The 21,315-nt window shown below is 36.7% G+C and overlaps 1 protein-coding gene across 2 annotated transcripts in view; it reads right to left on the bottom strand.

Annotated features, from left to right (window-relative positions):
• Positions 1-21,315, bottom strand: part of UHRF2 (ubiquitin like with PHD and ring finger domains 2) — an 87,387-nt gene that overhangs the window by 46,436 nt on the left and 19,636 nt on the right. For both annotated transcript variants that reach the window (XM_074166101.1, XM_074166102.1), the window contains exon 4: positions 7,016-7,234. In XM_074166101.1, the coding sequence (XP_074022202.1) occupies positions 7,016-7,234 (219 nt within the window). The remainder of the gene's footprint in view (positions 1-7,015; positions 7,235-21,315) is intronic.

Raw genomic sequence — 21,315 nt, 5'->3', positions numbered from 1 at the left:
CACCACTTTCCTGCCTCTCCCATCTTCATCCACCAGCTCTCATGCAGACCACTACCACCCCACTGAAGAACTCTCTATATCCAAACTTCTTCATGTCCTGGTAGCCCTGCTCTCTTTATCTTTGCCTTTCCTGAGTAGTTTGTTGCCATCCATCTCTCACTCCAGTTATGTGAGCTGTCCCATTGTGTCTCCACTATACCAACTGTGTCATAGTTCTGTAACTACATGCAGAACTAATTCCTCCTGCTTGTTTCCCAGGCTGTATATATTTGCATACATGCACTTGAGATGGGTATCCTTCTTTCACCAATCCCAAGATCCCTCTTGTTCCCACCACCTCATACCCTTTGCTTCCCATGCACATGCCAATACCTCCCTTAACCATGGATCATAATGTCCCTTCATCAACTCAAATCTCTACTCACCAGGCTGGCCAGCCTGTTGGCATAGATGCTGTTGTCCCACTTGAGGATCAAGGACTTTCAGGGACGGATGGGAAGAAAACTATGGGTCCCATGATATTAAAAGCCAAATGCCTGTTGACACAAGCTGTGCAATTAACCAGGTTTTGCTCCACAGGATTTGCCTGCTTCTTTCTTCTGGGAGGATTTGTCCTCCAAGGTCTTACCCTTTCACCAGCAGGACTGAGACACTGTTACAGAACACTTACTTAGCTTGAGAGATAATATTATCTCTAGCAATGCAGACTCAGTTTGCAATTCAAATTTTAAAATTTCAAGACAAAAGAACAGTACATTCACAGCCCAAAATACTCAACATAAGTTACAAGCACCAAGCTACTTTACCTCCATTTTGGGAAAGCAAACTGAAACACTCAATCAAATATCAGAACAGGCAATGTGCAGGGAAATGGCATAAAGAACAAATATATTACTTCTATGCTCTCTCTTTAGGAATCTGGAAGAGGGAAGTATCAAGAAATAAAATATTTCTTCCATGTAAGAGAAATAATTACAGGTAAGCAATCTTAAAACTGTAATCCTTCCACTCCTGTCTGCACAATGGAATCTCCTGAAGATTTGTCCTCTTTAAACCAGGAAAACAAAGCATGTAGGAAAACAAAGCACATGGAGGAAATAGCTACGATCTGTGTAGAACCTGACCATGATAACTATTCAGGGAGTGTTTGTAAAATGGAATTTTTTGTCATAGATAAAGAAAGGAAATGAGAAAGATAAAACAGGAAAAGGGTATCTGTAATAACAAGTCAGCTAAATACTCTTCAAATGTACTCTTTCAGTTCTTTCTAAACTTCCAGGTTTTGATTTCATAGGTGCTGAACCAAGGTACTATATCTCATTTATGACCTTGTTGGAGAGGTCACAACACAGCAAATTATTAAACTATTCACTCTGTTCATGCTCTCTTCAAGAGCTGTTCTCAGTCAGATATTGTTCTTCTGTCTCTCACATTTGACCAAAACACAGCCTGGACACCAACCTTTTTCCAATCCAAGTGGACCAACTTTCTTCAGTCCCAGTAACTGACAGTGTGCTCCAATACCTTCTGGGCAGTTTGTCCTGCACCCCAGATTCCTTTTTTTGCATAAGAGGAGGCACTATATGCTAATCAAAAGTCTCTTTAATAATATTATGTCCTCATGTTCATTCTATCTTAATTCTTGAGTTTTTCCTCGAGAATTAAATCACAACTGAAGCAAGATCAAAAATCTAATCTAGAATGTAAAAATAAACAGTTTGATTTCCAGTAAACTTGACTACTTATGTTCAAACAAATCATTCGTTCCACACACACCCTCCCCAAACATGAGTTCTTTTGTCCAACAGGATAATTAAGTGGGACCCAAAACACTCTTCCTGTGGTTAGTCATTCCTGTTAAGAATTGCAAGATTATTACCTAAGGCTGTGTATCTCAAAAAGTGCCATCTCTAGCTGTAGAGACTAGGGAAAAGCAGTTCACAAAAGTGCTTAAGAAGTTCTAGGCATCACCTCTACAGAATCGTCATGAAAAATCCCAGAAGTCTTCTTGGACAATCAGAATCTATCTTGATTTGAAACAGTTGCGTTGATTCAAAAGGAGGTCTCTTCTTCAAAGGAGATGACCAGCTCCACTGAAGTCATAAGGAGAAGAGGAAAGAGGGAGACACAAATTCACCCTTTCAGAAGTTTTGTTGCCTAGAAAAAATATGCCATTTTTATGTCTGTGCAAGAAAGCTGCAGGCAAGTTCTTCAGCAACTAGAATTCTTATTACTAGGATACCTGTTGTTACAACATGGGGCCATTTTTTAAAATAGCTTTCAAGTAAATCTTCAAGTTAATATTCCACATATCAGCAAAACAATGTCTTCCCAAATCAACCAACAACAGTCCAAGTTGCTACTTAAAACAAGTAAACTGGTAAGTTATTTTGCGTAGAAAATTACACCACAACAGTATATAAGCATCAGTAAGGGATAAGCCACACAGACAGAAATACCAGGCCTAAAGAAGAAACACAGTATGAGAACTACACTATTGGGCACCTACAAAGTATGAAAACAGCAACTGAGACACGTTGAATATCACAATGTATACTGAGAGGGATGGGAAGTATGGTTTTTTTTTAAGTGTCAAAACAATGTACAATTGCCAATAATATTTTTTCCAACCAGCTAGATAGAAATGCACAGAAGCACAAGAACTCTTGAAATCAACCAGAATAATGTGCAAGACTTGTTTCACTGTTAGTTTGCTATTCTGTGATATGCTTAAATTCTATACCTTTGCAAAGCTTTAAAAAAAAGTATTATGAATTACTTCAAAAATCAGAAGTTAAATATAAATAGGAAAACTTGTTCAAAGGTAGTAAAAGGAGCAGCTAAAATTAAAATCTGTACAGGCACAGATACATAAAGACCATGGTCTTTACATAAAGACCATATAAAAACACTATATTGCCTTCTCTGAGAACAAAAAAATGCCAGACAAATAAAAGGAATCCAGAAGAAGATAAACAGGAACGTATCCTAAAAAACAAACAAACAAAAAAAAAAAAGCAGAAATTGTTTTCAAAAGAGGAAGATAAGCCCCAGATCTGGCAGGTTACACAGAAAAAAACATAATGAGCCTATTTAAAAATTAGAGACTTTGGTCTGAAAACAAAACAATCCTTCCTTTTTTGGGAGCAGAAAGCCTAACACAAAAAGGCTGCAGAACTAAAAGATAATAAATATAAAACCGAAAATTTAGGACCTTTTCTGTTACTTTCTGTTACCACCGCTTGGGTAAAAAACCTCAAATTCATTAAATATTTACATAGTCAAAGAGGTATAAAATCTGCAAAGTGAAGAGATTTTTCTGATATACTTGTACAAAGGCTTAAACAAAATACAACTCCTGTAGTGGCAGAGTCCGTGCTAAACTCAAACTTTCAAAGGCTGACTGAAGAAAAGTAAGAGCTGATTTTGTCTATTTATCTTGAAGTCTAGCAAGGATAGAACACAAAGCATCATTTGAACTACTTTGGTTTGTTCCAGTGTGGTGACTTTTATCATGTCAGCCAGCTCCAACATTAAAATAAATTGTGAACAGTTTGCTTCACAACTACCCACCAGTAACAGGCATTCGATACATGCCCTTTAAAGTGCAAAGACAAGTCCTATTACTCTGGACTACAAATAACTGCTTTCACCATGAAACAGAAGATACTCCCAAAAAAGAAAAATAGAGGATTTTCAAGAATAGAGGCACACCCTGCAAATTTAGTTAAAATCAGTTCAGAAGTACCACACACAAAGAGACCATTCTGAAATGTAAGCATGCCCACACAGTCATGAAAGGCCTACGGTCCTAAGCTCATGTATATTCATGGCTGAAGCACTACTCTTTCCCTAGTATTTTTATCTGAGACACAGTCCAGTTTGGACAGGTTTTAGACATCCTGCAATTACAAATTTCAGTTGCAATGCAAATACAGTACAAATGAGAGTTATTATTATATGGTCAATTCTTCCGTACAATGTCTTTTTCTCCCCTGTTCAGTCTCACTCCTCTATTTGATAATATTCTCTAAACCATACTTGTTTCCCAAAAGATAAACTAATGATGACAGACTATACAGAACATTTGCTTTAGGTTATGACTGAGACATGAGTAAAACTAACACCTAACAAACATGCATGTCAACAGATACAGTAAAAAAGAAGTACTCATCAGGTGTTCTACCACCTCCAAAGCATTACTATATGGTACCTGTTCTTACTATATGGTACCTGTTCTTACTATTTCCTACCATTGTACCAACAGCTTCACAAAATCTTTGTCAAAAGCAACCAAGATCAATAAATCAAACATTAAACTATTGCGTACCACAGTTTTATACAAAGCCTCTTTGATGTAATACCAGAAAGGGAAGAAATTCCAAGCCTTGAATATATCCGAAGCAATCCTAAGAACTCTCCCTCCCTTTACTGCCTGCTAAGGTTGTACTTCAGTAGTAAGCAAAGAATTAGTTATTAACACACAATCAATTAATCATTAACATATACTCATAAAGCGTTCGAAATAGATTTCACCTTTATTTAAAACAATTAACTAAAGCTAACATTATGGTAAGAATTTATGATATCAATAATAAATTATAGAATATTCATATATTAATCGTATTATTCTAGACTAAAATAATACTATAACAATTACATTATAATTCTAAACTAATTTATATTACTATATTTTCTATTATGTATTACATACCTATATTATATTAGTATATTAATATATATTAATAAACATTGCTACACTAAGAGGTTGGTTTTTATTTTGGAAATCAACATACCTGAAATGTGAAGTGATTCTTGTTGCAGCATGCTCCTTGCACAGCTTTATGAACGCTAACAGATTTATTTTGTACTTTCACTGCTAACTGAGAGGAATGACTTCGGTAGCACAGGTGATACAGAATTATTCCTTGATAAATTTCAGAAATGGTAGGGCTCAGATAACCTTACTTCCTGCAAACTAGTTGATTACTGCATATACTATCTATCAATGTGTAAATGAAGCCTGAAGGCTTTTCTTCCTGTCAGGAAGAAAATTCACTGAAATACGATTCCATTTGAAAAATGGACTTAAATTCACCACCTTAGAATAAGATATTTCTCAACTGTGCCTTTTCTCCCCGCAACTCCTTTCAGAGAATTTTAAGTGTCAATACTATGGGGAATCTCATGGTACCTGCCACAGTATTTGAAGTTACCATCTTCAAATTTCAAGCGTATCTATCAGCTTATTTATGTTAAAAAAACACTATCCTATTGAGTTCCAACAAGCATGAACAGAGTTTTTTATCTGCCACCATGTGCTTACTTTTGCCAATATAAAATATGTTGAGTACCATACTTTAATGAATGAGAAAAAATCTGAAAGAATCCATGCAGACAGTAGTTTTAAATAACGTTATCAATTGACATTTGAACTTCATGTAAACCAGTATCTGGACAGTTCTGATTGTAGAAGGTTATAAAATCCATCTCTGATTCACCAAATACCATACAAATACTCAATGCATTACAATGAAAATCTTCATCTCTCTAGACTAGCCTCCATTTCTTCATGTTTTCTCCCTTCCAAGTTAATACTTCAAACTACCTACTCAATTCCTCCTTGCTTTACATTTGAAGTTTTTTTTGCTTTGCCTAAAAACAATTCCATATGCCTGCTCTACTTAACACAAGACAACCATAATGCACTGAGATTGTTTATTAAAACTGCTGTTATTCTAAAATTAAAAGCCATCAATTAAAAGCCATCCACAAAACAGATTTTGATTTACTTGCATGATTTACCAAGTCAATGTCTTTCCTATTTCCTGCTACTAGGTATGATTGCTTTTTTTTTTTTTAAAACACAAAATATTGAATTGCACCTGAATGTGTCTTCTGTGTGTCTCTTCCAATTAACCACATCCTACACTGTAAGTCTTCCTACAGATAGAACAATTCTCCTTTCTCATAAAGAAAACTACAGTAATACACGAATAGTCCAATTTATTTTAAGCAATACACTCCCAGAACAATGATACTACTTATTGAGTAAATGGGGGACACGCCACCACTAAATCATTTCTTAAGTAAAAAGAAATTTCACTTTAGTCCCAGTTTAATTTTATAATCAGTTTACTCCTAACATATAAGTACCCATACATCCCCCTCCTCTCCAAGGATGGAGGTGGGAGACTGGACCCACTTGCTTTTAGTTCTTTTCTGTCAGAAAAGGATAATATTAAAGGAATGAGGAAAGCTAACGAGGAGGAGAAGGAAGGTTACAGTGAATTCTTTAAGGAGACTACCAATAAGAACTGGTCGTTTGTTCTTCCCTAAAGCAGCAATCACACCACTGACAGTAGTATCATACAGATTTTTGCAGAAGACACACTGCCTAAAGAACTATACACAACTTTTTAAATAGGAAAACAAGACACTCAGGTGAGTTCAGCCACGTGAAAACTCGTAATTTCCACATCCCACAGTTCCACATTTTACTCATCAGAAGCTATAATGCCCACATAAATATTTTATTCTTTAAAAATTCAATTAGCCAGTTCAGAGACTTACTCAAATTGTCAGATATGTCTAATACTCAGTGAGACCTAGTGGTTCCTCAAACTATCCCAATTATCTCAAAAGTTACCGAAAACAAATTTTTCAGTTTTCAATAGAATTGAACATATAATATATATAAATTAATATAAATGTATAATCATATAAATATAAAAAACTATAAACACACTCTGATCAACTTGAATCACAGATAATACACAAAACCTTATGCTTGCCTCCAGCAATCCCGGGAAATGTAACAGTTCTGACTCATAGCTAAGTCTGCACACCGTGAAAGCCATGTAGTGTAATTCCATGATTCAGACAGTTTTGGAATTGAAGTATGACAGAAATTTTAATCTGGAAATGACTAGTACACAAAAAATACCCCAAACAACATACAAAAACACTTTATATGATAAGTAGAGATTTTATGAGTTGGTCAAACAAATCTTACCCCAGCAGAATTTTAGCATGAACCTCTTTGTTAGTCCTTGAGATTTCTCTCAAAGAGGTAATTTCTGCATCGAACCAAAATCCTCTTTCTTCTGGAGTCTCAACATTGTAGTTAACCATCACCACATCACCCACTTTTAGTTCACTCCACTTCAGAATGGTTCTTGCTCGGGGTCGAAGATTACTGGTGTCCATTTCTACTATGCCATTCTCTGGGTACCTTGAAAAGTAAAGCCAACAACAGTAATGATTACAACTCTTGCAACAGTAAGAATTAAGTCATAGACACCGTTTTCAAAAGTATAAATTTTTAAATGTGCTTTGGGCATGTAAGAAACAGAGCATAAAAATCTGACCTAATATCTTTTTGAAAGTTTAGTTTTCACCTAAACGCAAACCAGGAATTTGACTAATCTCAGATGGAAAAAACCAACCACAACCTCCATGAGTTCTCTCTCAAAAAAAAAAAAATTAAAAAAAATGTAAATCTATAAGCACTAGATGACCTTTTGATTGGAATTCAACCAAGTTCAAGATTTTGGCACACATATGGCCCCAGTTTGCTCGCAATAAAGTCAGTGTTCCCATTAAAATGACAACGAAAAGTAATGAAGATTAAACCTATGATTTTCAACTCAGCACATTTCTAATTTAGATTTGCTATCATGCATTTGTTACACTGCCACTAACTTCAGTATCAACACAGTTAGGGAAGTTTTTCAAAAACTCGACCCTACATACACAGCACATCAAACTCATGTGGTGAATACAGCCCAAGTCCACATTCCATGCACCATGTTTAAAAAAAAGGTTAACTACAAAATGCAACAAGAAACAGAACTAAGACTCTCAATGAGATACATGAACTAACAAATTGAAAATACTTCTCCCTTTAAATTACACACCAAAAAACTCTAGAAGGATAAATGTAATAATCATTCCTTCTCTTGACAACATAGTAAGGAATGGAATATAAAAAGAAATTAATTGTTCACTGAATCATAAAGTTTTGGTTTATTTATTTTTCACTGAAAACTTGGTGAAAACTTTTACACAGTATCTTACATAATATTATCCAAAAAAAGCTACAGTTTATAAGAGATTGTTTTTTTTTCTCCTGTGCTGGTGTATGCTACCACAGCACATACTAAAAGAAAAAAAAAAAAAATTAAAAATCAGAGTAATGAACAATTTCTGAAAAGCTCCAATTCCTTTCCAAGTTGAGAAAGTCTCATATAGAAAAATTATATCAGTGATATTTGACAGTACTAGAACTAAAATTCCAGTGCAAGAAAGCAAGCTTTTTAAGATTTGAGATGTTAACTTTTCAGTTTAACATCATAGCTTTCCTAAATCCTCTGTATAAGGCAATTATTCAATGATAGTAGAGCCTGTGTACTTTGCACGTGCTGGAAAAACAGCACAGTATGAACATGATGGAAACACTGCTGCAGAAAAAGTCTGGCCTGCTACAAAAAGTAAAAAGTAAGATGCTAGACTAAGACAGTGAAGTTCCTTTCTGATACTGCGTGTACGCAAATTAAGAATCTTCCATCATTAACTAGTTCCGGATGAGGTCACAGTACAATTTAACAGAGAAAATGAAAATAAGTCTACTGCCTGTAAACGTGTATTAAAAGTATTAATTTTTCCTTCTTAACAAACATTGCTGAGGATGATATGATTGTGGGAGGTGTCCCTGCCAATGGCAGGGGAGTTGGAGTTTGATGATCTTTAAGATGCCTTCCAAGCTAAACCATTTTATGACATATCTTAAATTACATTTCCATCATGCATTTATTGTTATTCACATGCAACTGTGCAATTGTAATAGCAAAATTCTATTCTGACTAATAAAAGTATGGCTCTGTCACTTTCCAGCATGCCTCCCAGTAGCGAACAAGATCATTTCAAGGTCTTGGGGAAACCACACATTGTGACTTACTTCATTACTACACGGAAAAATACTAAAACTACTATCATTAACAGCATGAGACCCTGAGAGAGACTATAGACTGAAATCAGGATGTCTGCTCCTAAACAGTTGAAAGCCCACTGATGTAATTCAAGACATTTTAAACAAGTTCATTTTGCCTTGTTTTATGCCTTCTATTAAATCTAACACACCAGTTAGCTACTACAGATAAGGTGGGGGGCAGGGCTAGACCTGGCATTCTATCTCCAGGCATTTCTTTGTCCTGTACCACACAGATACCTGGAGTGTGTCTTAAATTTGTGGGAAGATTTATCAATGGTTTTTCCTTTAAAGAAACATGAACCAATACAGTTCAAAAGTGCCTATACCTTTACATAAACTAATAGCTAAGTAAAAAACCCATGCCCTTAACTACTTACAAAAGTTAAATCCAAAGAGTGTTGAGTGTTTTTTCCCCAACGTTTTCAGTGCCTAACCACAAAAATCTGCATGACAGGAATTACATCAAAGACAGGTGCTTGGGATTAAGCCATTATCCAAACGACAGTCTCATACGATGTAACACTCTCCACAGTTCCTACATTTTCTTGGTTTTGTTTCCAATTTGAGTGTATACTGCAAAGCTAACATTTGTGGCTTTACCTTTATGTTGTGTAGCTTTCCCTTAAAAGAATTATTATACAATCCTACTATAATAATTATGGACATTGTAACTGTAGTATCCACAAAAACCATAAGACAGATTCATCTACAGGCAATAAGACAAAACAAAAAAGCAACTACAGAGATAATGTCTATTTTATTGAATGCCTGAATAATGACATCACATTATAGTACAACAGGCTACTGAAATCTTAAGACAGCTATGTTTTAGGTACTAGTCAGTTCCAATCATCTTACAATAAACCCTTCCTAAAATCTGGAGATGACAGCAAGTAGCACACAGTAAATGAAGACTCAGTTTACTTGAACTCCAAAACAAAAATAGGGCTTAAACATCAGGAAACTAAAGAAGATAGATTAAAAAAAAGAGACATCACATGTTATATGCAGTGAAATAATTATGTAAGAAGTACATTGGGATCAGCAGGACTGTAAAAATAACCAGTATACATTAAAAAAAAGTTCCAGTGTTGCTATCAAAAAAAAAAAAAGTGTGACTTACAACAGTTTACACTGATAGAAACTTAATTTTGATTTGAAAAATCCATTCTCTCCTAAAAATAAGATCTCTTTGGGTTCTCCTTTTCCTGGGAGAGGTTTGGAAAAATATATTTTTTTACTTAATGATTAAGAAATGTTTTTTTCCCAAATTCAGATTTGTGTTATCTTTCTCATCCCTATACAACTCAGAACAGAATCTTTCCTACTGTGCTGCTGAGGAACTTTGAAGGTTGTCATCATTAGAACGACTCCACCTCTGTTCTTGGAAGTGTCTGAAGAAAGAATCCACCTAGAGAAGATTGCTTATCAGCAAAGTCCCCTTTTACAGGCAGAAAGAAACTAACTGCTTTCCAAAGAAAGAAAAGGAAGGCAGACTCTTCACTGAGTGAATTTTTCCTCTTATTGACTGCTCAGAAACTTTGAACGAAAAAAGAGGCGAGATTTCCCATGTTGGAATCCACCTCTCTTCCATCAGGTTCCAGACATCGAATGTTTTGCTGCTGTGCCTTCGCACACAGAAATACACTTTTATGGATATCAGTGAATGCTGGCAGATATTTAACCATTCATTTTCATCCACAACTGACACCCTCCGCAGAACAGTAGAAACAGCATTTTGTCATAAGCTTTGAGTTAGGCTCAGAATTGCAGAGTCACACATATGTTAAGCACATTACTACTAAGTAATAGGTTAACAGTACTTCCACAGTAAACTTGTGCCCTCAAATCTATCTAATGCCACAGTTTACATAAATATGGAAAAAACCCACTCACATTAGAAAATGCTACTACCTCCACGTTTGCTTACCCGAAGTTTAACATGCTATTTGTAAAAATCCCACAATAACTTACAGCCTAATCTCTTAAATATGCAAGAATAATATTTAAATATGTCACAAAATGGGAATACGTGAACTTATGTAGATAAGCCAAAACATAAACAGAACAAATATGATGTTTTAACAAGCCTCAAGAATGAAGTGAAAAACTCATTCCGGCAAGCTATAACAAAGAATACTGTTAGACATGAATGTTTACTAAAATTTTTTTCTTATTTATTGAGTTACTTCCAAAATCCTAAGATGACCCTCAAGAGAAAACAGGAACATTTTCACAGCAGTGTTCTAATTAGACTATTGTAAGCTTGGTACAGTTGAAATGGTTATATGACACAATTCAACTTTTACACTTAAAACAATTGTAGACATTTTCTTCAATTTCCACGCCTTTCATGACAATTGGCACCTAATATTGAAAAAAGCAGACATCGTAACAGTAAGCATAACCACAACAGTTTAATGAATACTGCACATTACAAGTCTCATGTTCACCATTAAACTGTATCCCTCTGTAATGTAGTTTTTCCCTGTAACACTTCTAACTGTAAATACTAACACTAGTATAACAAGGATTTCTTAGTATTTCCTATCTGTGTAAACAGTTTCCATAGCAAAGAATCATCCATGAAGTAAAAATTCCAGTGTTTCTTGGCTCTGGTCAGTATCTGCTCCTTCCTAAAAGGCTCAAGTACTATAAAAACATTAGCTCTATGTCAGAATATATACCAGTCTGCTCAATTTACTGAGAACTTGCAACATATCCTTTAACACTTTTCCAAGCTGCTACCAGAACAACTGGAACTGGAAAGATTAAACTCTTGAAACGAAAGTCTAGACTTCCCCATCTCCTCTCCACACTAGTACGGTAATAAATGTTAGGGCAGATGTGGAATTTCTGAAATTGTTATTTCCCCAATAACAAACTCAGGGAGTTGTCCAATATACACCCAGAAATGAAGGAATAGAAGAGTACAAATAAAAGAAAAGGGAATGGACTCACAGAAAAGGTAAGCATGATTAAGAAGGTAAACCAGAATAAAAACTACATTCACACATAATTTGCTACTTGAGCAAATAATAACCATAATTTAGCTGCAGTGCTCTGAGAAAGTAAATGACACTATACTGGCAGAGCACCTAAGCCACAACTACGACTGAAAACAAACAAACAAAAAAAAATCACTGGGATAACCAGGTTGTGTATTTGCACTGCCAAAAGAAGACCAGTAGGTTTCATAATTTGTTACTGCAAGAAAAAAGTAACATATTTCAAAAGACAGACTGGAAGGAATAATAAGTATTAGTAAAGATAAAAATCAGTCACACAAAACATAAAACAAGATCTTGAAAACCTTACCTAACAACTAATAATTACAGAATTAAGCAGCTTAAACACTGAGAAACCATACTAATAGCCTCAAGAGGAACATCTTACTTAATGATTTTAGTTCTAAGAAAAATTAACTTCTAGAGGTACACCATTGCACTGTGTGGACAACATGGATGCTCCAAAAGAGAACAAACTGGAAACAAGAGTATCAAGACAGAAGTCCACAAGCTGTAAGGAATACATATAAAGTTGAATTTTTAATACAAAACTGCTGTACTGTGAGTCTAAATACTGTGAATGTAACAAAAAAAACCAGATTTACTTCTCTAGCTATCACACAGGATGACAAGTCACGTAATTACTTTTTGAAAAACCCTTCCTCGGGTGTTCAAGCCTGTGACTGCAAGAAGAACAATTAAAGCTAATAAAAGACAAATAAATAAGAAGCAGGAAGAGTTCACTCACGTTCTCACTGACCACAAGACCTTTTTCAGCCAAGTTTGCATTTTAAAGGAAAAAAAAAAAAACCAAACGTAAAACTATAAGGCATTTTGTTTGAAAGACTGTGATAACCTAGCACTGTAAAATGCTCTGTCCTGCTCTAGCCATTATCCTTACCAAAAGAGTCTTAACCTATTTCAGGCCAGTTTCATTTGTAGTGTGCAAGAACACTTTACTGCTCAGCCACACAACCACCAAATTCAATGCAACTCAACTATAAGATGTAGTTACATAGTTGGAAAGTAAGGTAAAAGAAAGAAGCTGTGTGTGGTCACCTCATCTGACAATGGCCAATAATGTCTTCTGGTCTCCAAAATTAATTTATTAACAGTGCCACCTGTGTGAATTCTCAGATACGTTCTACTAAATCCCAGCCTACCACCTTTATTTGAACATTTCACATAAAAAATATTCTAAAAAATATACCTGTTAAGCAAGTCTAATCTTCAAGCCATTCCTTGAGAAAGGAATAGCAAGTTTAAGACAATTATCCTCTTGACAATCTCTCTCTTCAGCTAAGGAGACACTTTCAAGGAGAAAGTGATTATTTTTCTTGACCAGGTACTACTTAGAACTTTCTTCTTATTTCCTAAAAATATTCTGCAGACTCCAACTATCAACCTGTGTCTTGCATGTTACTTACACAGGATGACTAAAGTTCGCTTCAACACAGTGAAATCCTTATTTTCCACGTATATGCTCATGTGTGTTGTGTATATATATATGTGTATATATATATACACACACACACACTTTTTAAGAAAAGGCAGAATTGTGCATAAATGCATTATTTTTCAAAGGTTAATCACAGTCTGAACTACAAATGAAACTCGCCTGGAATAGGTAAGACTATTTTGGTAAGGATAATGGCTGGAGCAGGACAGCATTTTAGAGTGCTAGGCTATCACAGCCTTTAAAACAAAATGCCTTTAGTTCTAGTTTAATTTTTGTCTCCTCCCTTTATAAAAAGGATGATCAGTAATACCTTTAGCCTTCATTGGGAAATGTTTCTCCTCACACCACTTTCAAGGTTAACTTCTCTTACTGTCTGCAACCCTGATTAGCCCTGAATAAACAGAATAGACGTATAAGAGAAAAGGTTTAAGTAAAGTAATCTTCTTGACAATGATAACTCCCTTTTTACATAAAGACCTTCTCCTCCTGCAGTTAAGGATTTTTCAGAGCTCCCACAACATGAAATAATACAAGAATAAATGTTTCCCATTTGAGCAGGATAAGCCATGGGGAATGAACAAACATTTAAAGAAAAGAAAAAAAAAAAAGTATTTTGAGTCGGATCCCTCTCAAATTTTTTCTTCCTAAACTGCTTTTTCGTCTAGAATCTGTCCAAACAAAGTTTATTGCCCAAGTTCCTATTTTTGTGTCTCTTTCAGCTAGCATGAGGCATCTATACCCTTATCATGACTCAAACACTTCAGAAGCAGAAGCAAATAAAATGGTAAAAAAAAAAAAGACAGCCAGTCTTACAAATGCTTCTCAGGCAGAAGCAGAAACAAAAATGAAAACACAGGAGTATTACTGAGCTGATGGGTCAATGCATGTCAGCAGTGTTTAACAGCAAACCTTCCACCTTGAAATGACAGCTACCACTGACAGACTGATACAACTGAATTAGTTCAGTTTACATGTAGGAACACAGGAATGCAATACGTGTCCCAGATCACTGAGATGAGTCTCTTTATTACAAACACTACATACACTAAGCTTTTCCTGGACTCCATTTATGATCTGATCTGAGGGTTGAAGATTACTGTGGTATTTTACATTATAATTTTTTTCATGACATTTTACACAGCTTATGGAAGACTAACAGGCTAATAAGAGAGACATACAGACTGAGGCTTACAGGTGTAGTAATGGCATATTCTTATGTGCCTTCACCTTCAAAGCAGGCTGTAATCTCTCCAGGTTAAGGACTGACTTTTTGTTAAATGGTTCTATGAAGATAAGCACAATAGTAAGTGAATTTATTATTGAGGAATACAGGTCCAAATTAGCATTAATATTTGATAAAAGCATATAAAGTACATCAACACTAGCTCTTTATTTAGATGCAACAGCATCAGCAACTTAAGGAAAAAACCAGTAAAACCAGACTTCTTACTAGATACTAAGGAAAATTAACACTGTTCTTACTTCTGCATGCTGAAGAACGAAATGGACTACCATTCAGAAATTTTATTTCAGAGAAATGCACTACTCATGTTTATTCTGTAAATAAAACTGCCTCTGTAACAGGCATATATCTGCACACATTCTCTCTCCTCTTCCCTTTCCTCCTATCCTATATGTTTTGGTATAGGGAATGCACACCAATGTATCACTAGCAGTAACTACATAACTGAGTTCCCTACAAGAAAAAAGAGTCAGCATACCCAGAGTGCAAATTAGAGTGCCACCCTAGGAAAGTCACATTCATGATCATGCCTGCTTTGCCAGGCTGTGGGCAGCAAAGTTCATCGCTTCAAAGCTGACTGGTTTGGCTGCACAAAACAGCTGTTGGTTCTACTCAACTTCAAAATCCCAACAGCATACAGGCTCCAGGACGGATAAATGCCAACGCACATAGAAATGATAACACAGAGGAACTAGCTGCTCCTAAGTGCCCCTCCTAACTACCTACACATCAGTCTAGAGGCACAGTCAGTAGCTACACACACACAGAGTTAGGACAGAGTGGGTTTCCAATTTCTTCCTTACACAGTAGTTACTTTAGGATTGTGCCAAAGGACAGCATAGTTTCTAAACACATGTAATAGCCAGTACTAGTGTTTTACAGACACCCCAAATGGTGGCATTTTTTAATAATGTCAGAATTAGAAGTATATTGCAACTTAAGCTCTGCCTTAGCAGTTTTGCAATGGATTTTCAAATTACCAGCATCCACTGAGACCATCTCTAAGATCCCGGTATCCCTTGATCTTCCAGCTAGCAGCATGAAGACACACAGGGACCACCTGAAGTAACTGGTCCCAAGCCAAGTCAGACAATGGCTATTCTATGCAACTTATGAAAACTTACACAATTTAGGGAGAATATAGGAAAACTAGTTTTCTAACCAAAATCAGAAGCAGTTTGAATCTTGGTTTAAGCCAAATCCCAGTCTAGGTCCCAAAAGAAACCTTGTAGTATTGAAAACAAAACCCCCCAAAACCTGAAGCCCACATGCAGGCTGTTGTTCTCCCTGTAGAAGTGAGAGAAATCATGGCAGTCATCTTGCTGAAGAGTAGAAGTAGCAAGCTGGCTGCCACTGGCTATGAACATTAACATCCTCTATCAGTTTTCTACTCCGTTAATGACGGGGATCCCTCAGAGACTGTAGTGTTCTCACCAAACCCAGAAGAAACATTAACTTTAGGAAAGTGCAAGGAAAGAAGCCTGGGAAACCCACTGAAAGTTACTGCACTATTACAGAAGCAAGGACTAACGTAATAATCCTCAAGATCCATTAGACTCACAAAAATATCAACCAAAGAGATGCTCTTTGAAAAGGGACACTAATGGACAACAAGAACCCTAATGTATTTGGAAACTTAAGCCCATCAGGTTAAAATCTTCCTGTTCAACAACAAAGTCTGCTTTCATAAAATGAAACATTACAAACTGGGGGAAAAAAATAATCTACTCTTAATAAATCTACTATTAGAAATACTCTAACTTCTGTGTGTACAGACAGAAGGAAGTTGGTAAAGCTTGTAAGAATCCTCACTAACAGTAATGGCCATTTAGCTACCTAAATTACCAGACTCAGGCTGAGCACGTGACTCACTTATAGTGCAACCTACCTCACATTGCTTTGCAGACAGGCTCTTTACAGCATCAAAGAATTTTGTGTAAATTCTTACAGATCATAAAAACATCCAACACATACTACACAGAACAGACACAGACTTGACTATAATCTCTTGGGCTGTGAAACAGAGACCTCAAGTCTACTTCCAAATTTGAAAGAGTTCAGAGGGCATCACTCTACAGCTCATATTAAGCATGAAGTAAATAGATGATCCCTCTTGCTAAATTACCTGGTTCCCTAGAATAAATAAAAACAAACAGTGTACTTTACAACACATCATGTAGATATTACCTCGAGGTTTAATTTAAACTTCTCTGTTGATTGATATGAAACCTGACAGGGATACCATCAGCCAAACACGATTACCCTGAGAAGTTACCTACACTTGAGCCACACTAAATCTATATTTGCACAAAGGTAGGCATACTGACATTTCTCAGACTGCAGAAACATCCAGCCTTCCTGGGACTACCATTGAGAGTCTTCTTAATGGAAGGCCCTCATTACAAATGACTTAAACAGGAAAAGGAAGGAAAAGACAGCATTTGTTTGTAAATCAGTAAGTCATTCCACTCCTTCATGGAAGAGCTAACCATCAGAAAGCTAACACTTGAGAGCGAGAGAACTGTCTCCCTGAAACTACCTAGTGCTGCACAAGCAACAACTATGAAATAGAATAAGTTAGGGGGAAAGGACAAACTTTTGTATGACACAGCACTGTAAAACATGTCCTTATGGTGCCACATTAAGGTACCAAAGTGTCCTGCTCCTGATGTAGAAGTGACTCTTAAGTAAGCTGGAGTGGAGACTATCTCAGTTAACTTTAGGATCTAAGCATGTGTTGGATTCCTCATGAGTCCTTTCAAATATGGATTCAGCTTTCTTTTATTCAAGACAGGTTCATATCATCTTCTTCTGTATTAAAAGACAGTTGCTCGGAGCAGAAAAAACAAACGTGTGAGAGCAGTGTATGAAACTTGATAGCACACATTTAATTTCAAAGTCTTCAATGGCTCTCTGTGATACCAAGAAACACAAAGGTGAAATGGAAGTACAGTGAATAAACTGGCAGAAGAAGAGGAAGACAACACTGACAGAAATAGGAACACCTCTGTAAACAATGCTCCCTCCAGGGAAAAGATTTCATGGTGCGCTATCAGGCAATGGACTATCAGGCAAAGGCCATATAGCCACAACTGAACGCCAAGGGAATTCGTACTGACTGAAGGTGAGCATTGACAACACTGATACTTTGATCTACCTCACTGATGAAGACGGGGCTCTTAAACAAGCACCACAAGCCTTTTAAATCTTTGAGCTGTGACACCAGTTTAACCCGGGACAGAGAAGTTCTCTTCCTCCAAATGGCATGAGGTTTTCCATAAACAGAACCATCTCTCTGCAGAAAAATGTGGGTCTTCCAAGTACTGCAGCAATTTGGTTAAATGCTAGGTTATAGCCTCAGTGGAAGGGGTGGGGAAGGGAGAAGGAAACCACAACAGAAACAACTTAGCTAACCTGTTCCCTACAAAATCAAGGGGAGATTTGTAGTACCTTCTATCTGTAGCGGTCACAGCTGTTTAGCCATAAGGTAGTTACCCCTTTGAATTTGCTGTAACTAAGCTCTTGCCCAGAAAGTTTGATTTCTCGTAATTTTACTCTTTGCTAGAAGAGCTCTGCCATATTTTCCCCTTCACAATCACTGTAACTACACCATTTAAACAAGTGGAAAGAAGAGAAGAACAAATGAAAACTGAGCCCCTCAGAGGAGGTACACTCATATGAAAAGGAGTAGAAGAAAGCGGGCTTTACCAAACTTAAAAAACTGCAAAACAACATGTTTAAGTTTTGTGCAGGACTCGTGATATGTAAACCTAGCAGCACTACTGCTAAAACCAGGTTTCTCACCTGGTTTCTCTTAAGTCAAGGACAAGTCCCATTTCATCCTTTAAGAACAGCTGTTCTTGGGAGAATATGGTTACCTAAAAGTCACCTTGTTGAGAAAAAATTAATGATTGGATTCTTCACTTGATGCGTCTGTCAAGTATTTCCAGCTAGAAAACCAAAGCCAGACGAACATCAGATCTGTTGATGCTGTTCTAACTACTTTCAAAAAATCAGGTGTGGAACATGCAAGCAAGCCAGTACAGACCCAGCTTTCTCCACGCACAGTCACAGGACTACATAAAACCCCTGGCTGGGGCAGCATTATCCCTCATTGAAACTGGTGGCGGGAGGGTAAATACCACAATTTCTGGACACATTTTGGATGAAAATTCTTAATTTGTTCTTCATGCTCTTTGATACATTTTTCTTACCAACCCCAAAAAACTTCAAAGCAAAGAGAAGTGTGCTCCAGTATAAATGAGTAAGGCAATTAAGGTCAAAAGGTGAGCTTTCCTGCCAAGCACCATCTCAGAAAAAATTACTGAGGTGAAGCTTCACTTTCAGACAAAGCCCCCAGCTACACAGTTCTGAGAGAGATGGCGTCAAACAACACAATGCAGTCCTGAATCTATGAGTACAGTGCGAATGCTCATGAGACAGCTAAGAAAGGAAAGGAAAGAACAGTTTCAGGCCTTTATCTGAGTCAAGACACAGATCTGTGTATTTTGGAGACAGCTAGGCAAGAAAGGCCTGCCCTGAAGGACTTTCTTGCAAGAACTGGGCCTATGATGATGGAAGACCTGGATGGAGTAGACCAATTCAGTGCACTACAGGTGACCTATCCTTCAACTGTAACCTCCTTTTTGGTCATTTTTTTTCCCCAAACTGGAAGAATGTAACAGGCAGAGAGGGAAAACCAGTCTGGAAACTGAACATCAGTGATATCTGAGAAGTTGTGGACCTGTGTCCCACCACTGACACACAGTGCTTCCTATCTACTCAACTAATTTTGATGTCTTCACAAGCACCAGGCTTATGTCATCCATTTGTAAACCATTTTTATTCTGTTTCAAATAACATCAAGTGTCTTCATGTCTTTTAAGACTAAACCTGTTGTAGGCAAGGCAGAGCTGAAACTATGTCACCAAGAGCATCAACTTCTTTAGGACAGAAAATGGAAAAAGGCTTCTCCAAAACAACACGGGAAGGACAGACTAGAGAATGCCAAGTACATCTGGCAGCACAGTCCAAACATAAAGAGCAAAACACCCAGGAACAGGTAACTGTGCAGAAGATAGTACTAGCAGTAAAATATGAACCTTGAAGAACAGAAGTGAAGAGATAAATTAGATGAAAATTTCTGCAGGAGAGAATGACTGCGTGGCAAAGCACACCATGACCTCCTTATTTATCCACATCCAGTATAGGTGTGTGTCCTGGTTTGAGTGAAACAGGACTAATTTCTCTTGTAATGCAAGGAAAGCTGCACTTTTAGAAGACTCTAGTGTCTGAATTTGTGAAAATATTTACTTAATAGCCAGCTAGGCTATGCAGGATTCAAGGTCTTGGTGTTTTCAAGCCTTGCCAGGTGCAGGGATGAGGAGAAGCGAGACCTGGACACTTGACCCAAGCTGGCCAACAGGATTACTTTGTACCATGAACATCACATTCAATATAAAAAGGAAGTTTGCTGTGTAGCTCTCTCTCTCCCCTGATGGCAGCTGTCCAGAGAACTTCTTGCCCGGTGCCAAACACCTGAGCAGCGCTCACAGTGTCTGACATTTGCTGTCGACTGCTGAGAATGCACAGCTTCCTACATATTTAAGTGGCCAAATATAATCCTTGTGCATTTTATATTAATATCAGGATCAATATGGTTCTTTAATATTACTGTTAATTATTTAGTGTTATCCTGTTAAATCTATTTATATTTCAAGCCTCGTGTTTCTTGGTTTTTCCTTGAATCCCCTTCCTAGGTGGGGAAGGCTCACTGGGTGATAGAATACTTGTCTAAGTGACAATAAATTGTTATGGGTTTCTCAAACCATAACAAGGTGGCAGGATACACGTGGTCTACAGACACCAAAAAGGTAAACCCTAATGTAGGAAAACAAAGTGGTATGAATGCACACATAGCTACCATATGAACACTCATGTTAGGTAACACTAAAAGAAAAAAATGAGGCCTTGAAAGATATGTAACAAAGGTCAGTAACATTCATCAAAAACCCAATCACTGATAAAGGTACAAGTCTCACTTTCCAGAAAGCCTTCCAACAGTTTTTCTTCCAAAAGCTCAAACTTCCAATATGTTAGACTAATCAGCTAAATAATCATGACTTCAATGACTACCTTGCATCATTGTTTTTCTGTGCCTTACCTAATGTTGTTGGCTAAGAATATACAACTGCTGTACATAATCTTCTAGTAACAGTAAAAAAAGACTGTCTCCACCTGCTGAAAGGGAACAGCTAGATCCTGAAGTACACATAAAACCAAGTCAATCCTCTTTTTTCGTTAGTATGGATGTGACAAAGAAAGAACAGACCTGTAGTGAAATATTTTATACTTATGTACTTTTAAGTCATGAAAAACAGCAATATGTACAAAAAGGAACATAATTTCACTGCAACAGTTAAAAACACTGTTTCTCAGAAACGTTTGCCCATGGCTAACTTACATACACCCACAGCATTACTGTAGGTATTCTGAAAGCCAGGTCTTTGAAATCACACCACAATAGACACGTAGTTTCAAGAGAGGCTATTTTCACTTTGATCATACTGGTTGACTAAGTTATACTCATGTATTTCTTGCAACAGTCAATGAA

This window comes from Numenius arquata, chromosome Z (genome assembly GCF_964106895.1).
Source record: "Numenius arquata chromosome Z, bNumArq3.hap1.1, whole genome shotgun sequence".
NCBI classification, from domain to species: domain Eukaryota; kingdom Metazoa; phylum Chordata; class Aves; order Charadriiformes; family Scolopacidae; genus Numenius; species Numenius arquata.
Note: the sequence above shows the minus strand (reverse complement) of the source record. Positions and strands in the feature narration are given on the sequence as shown.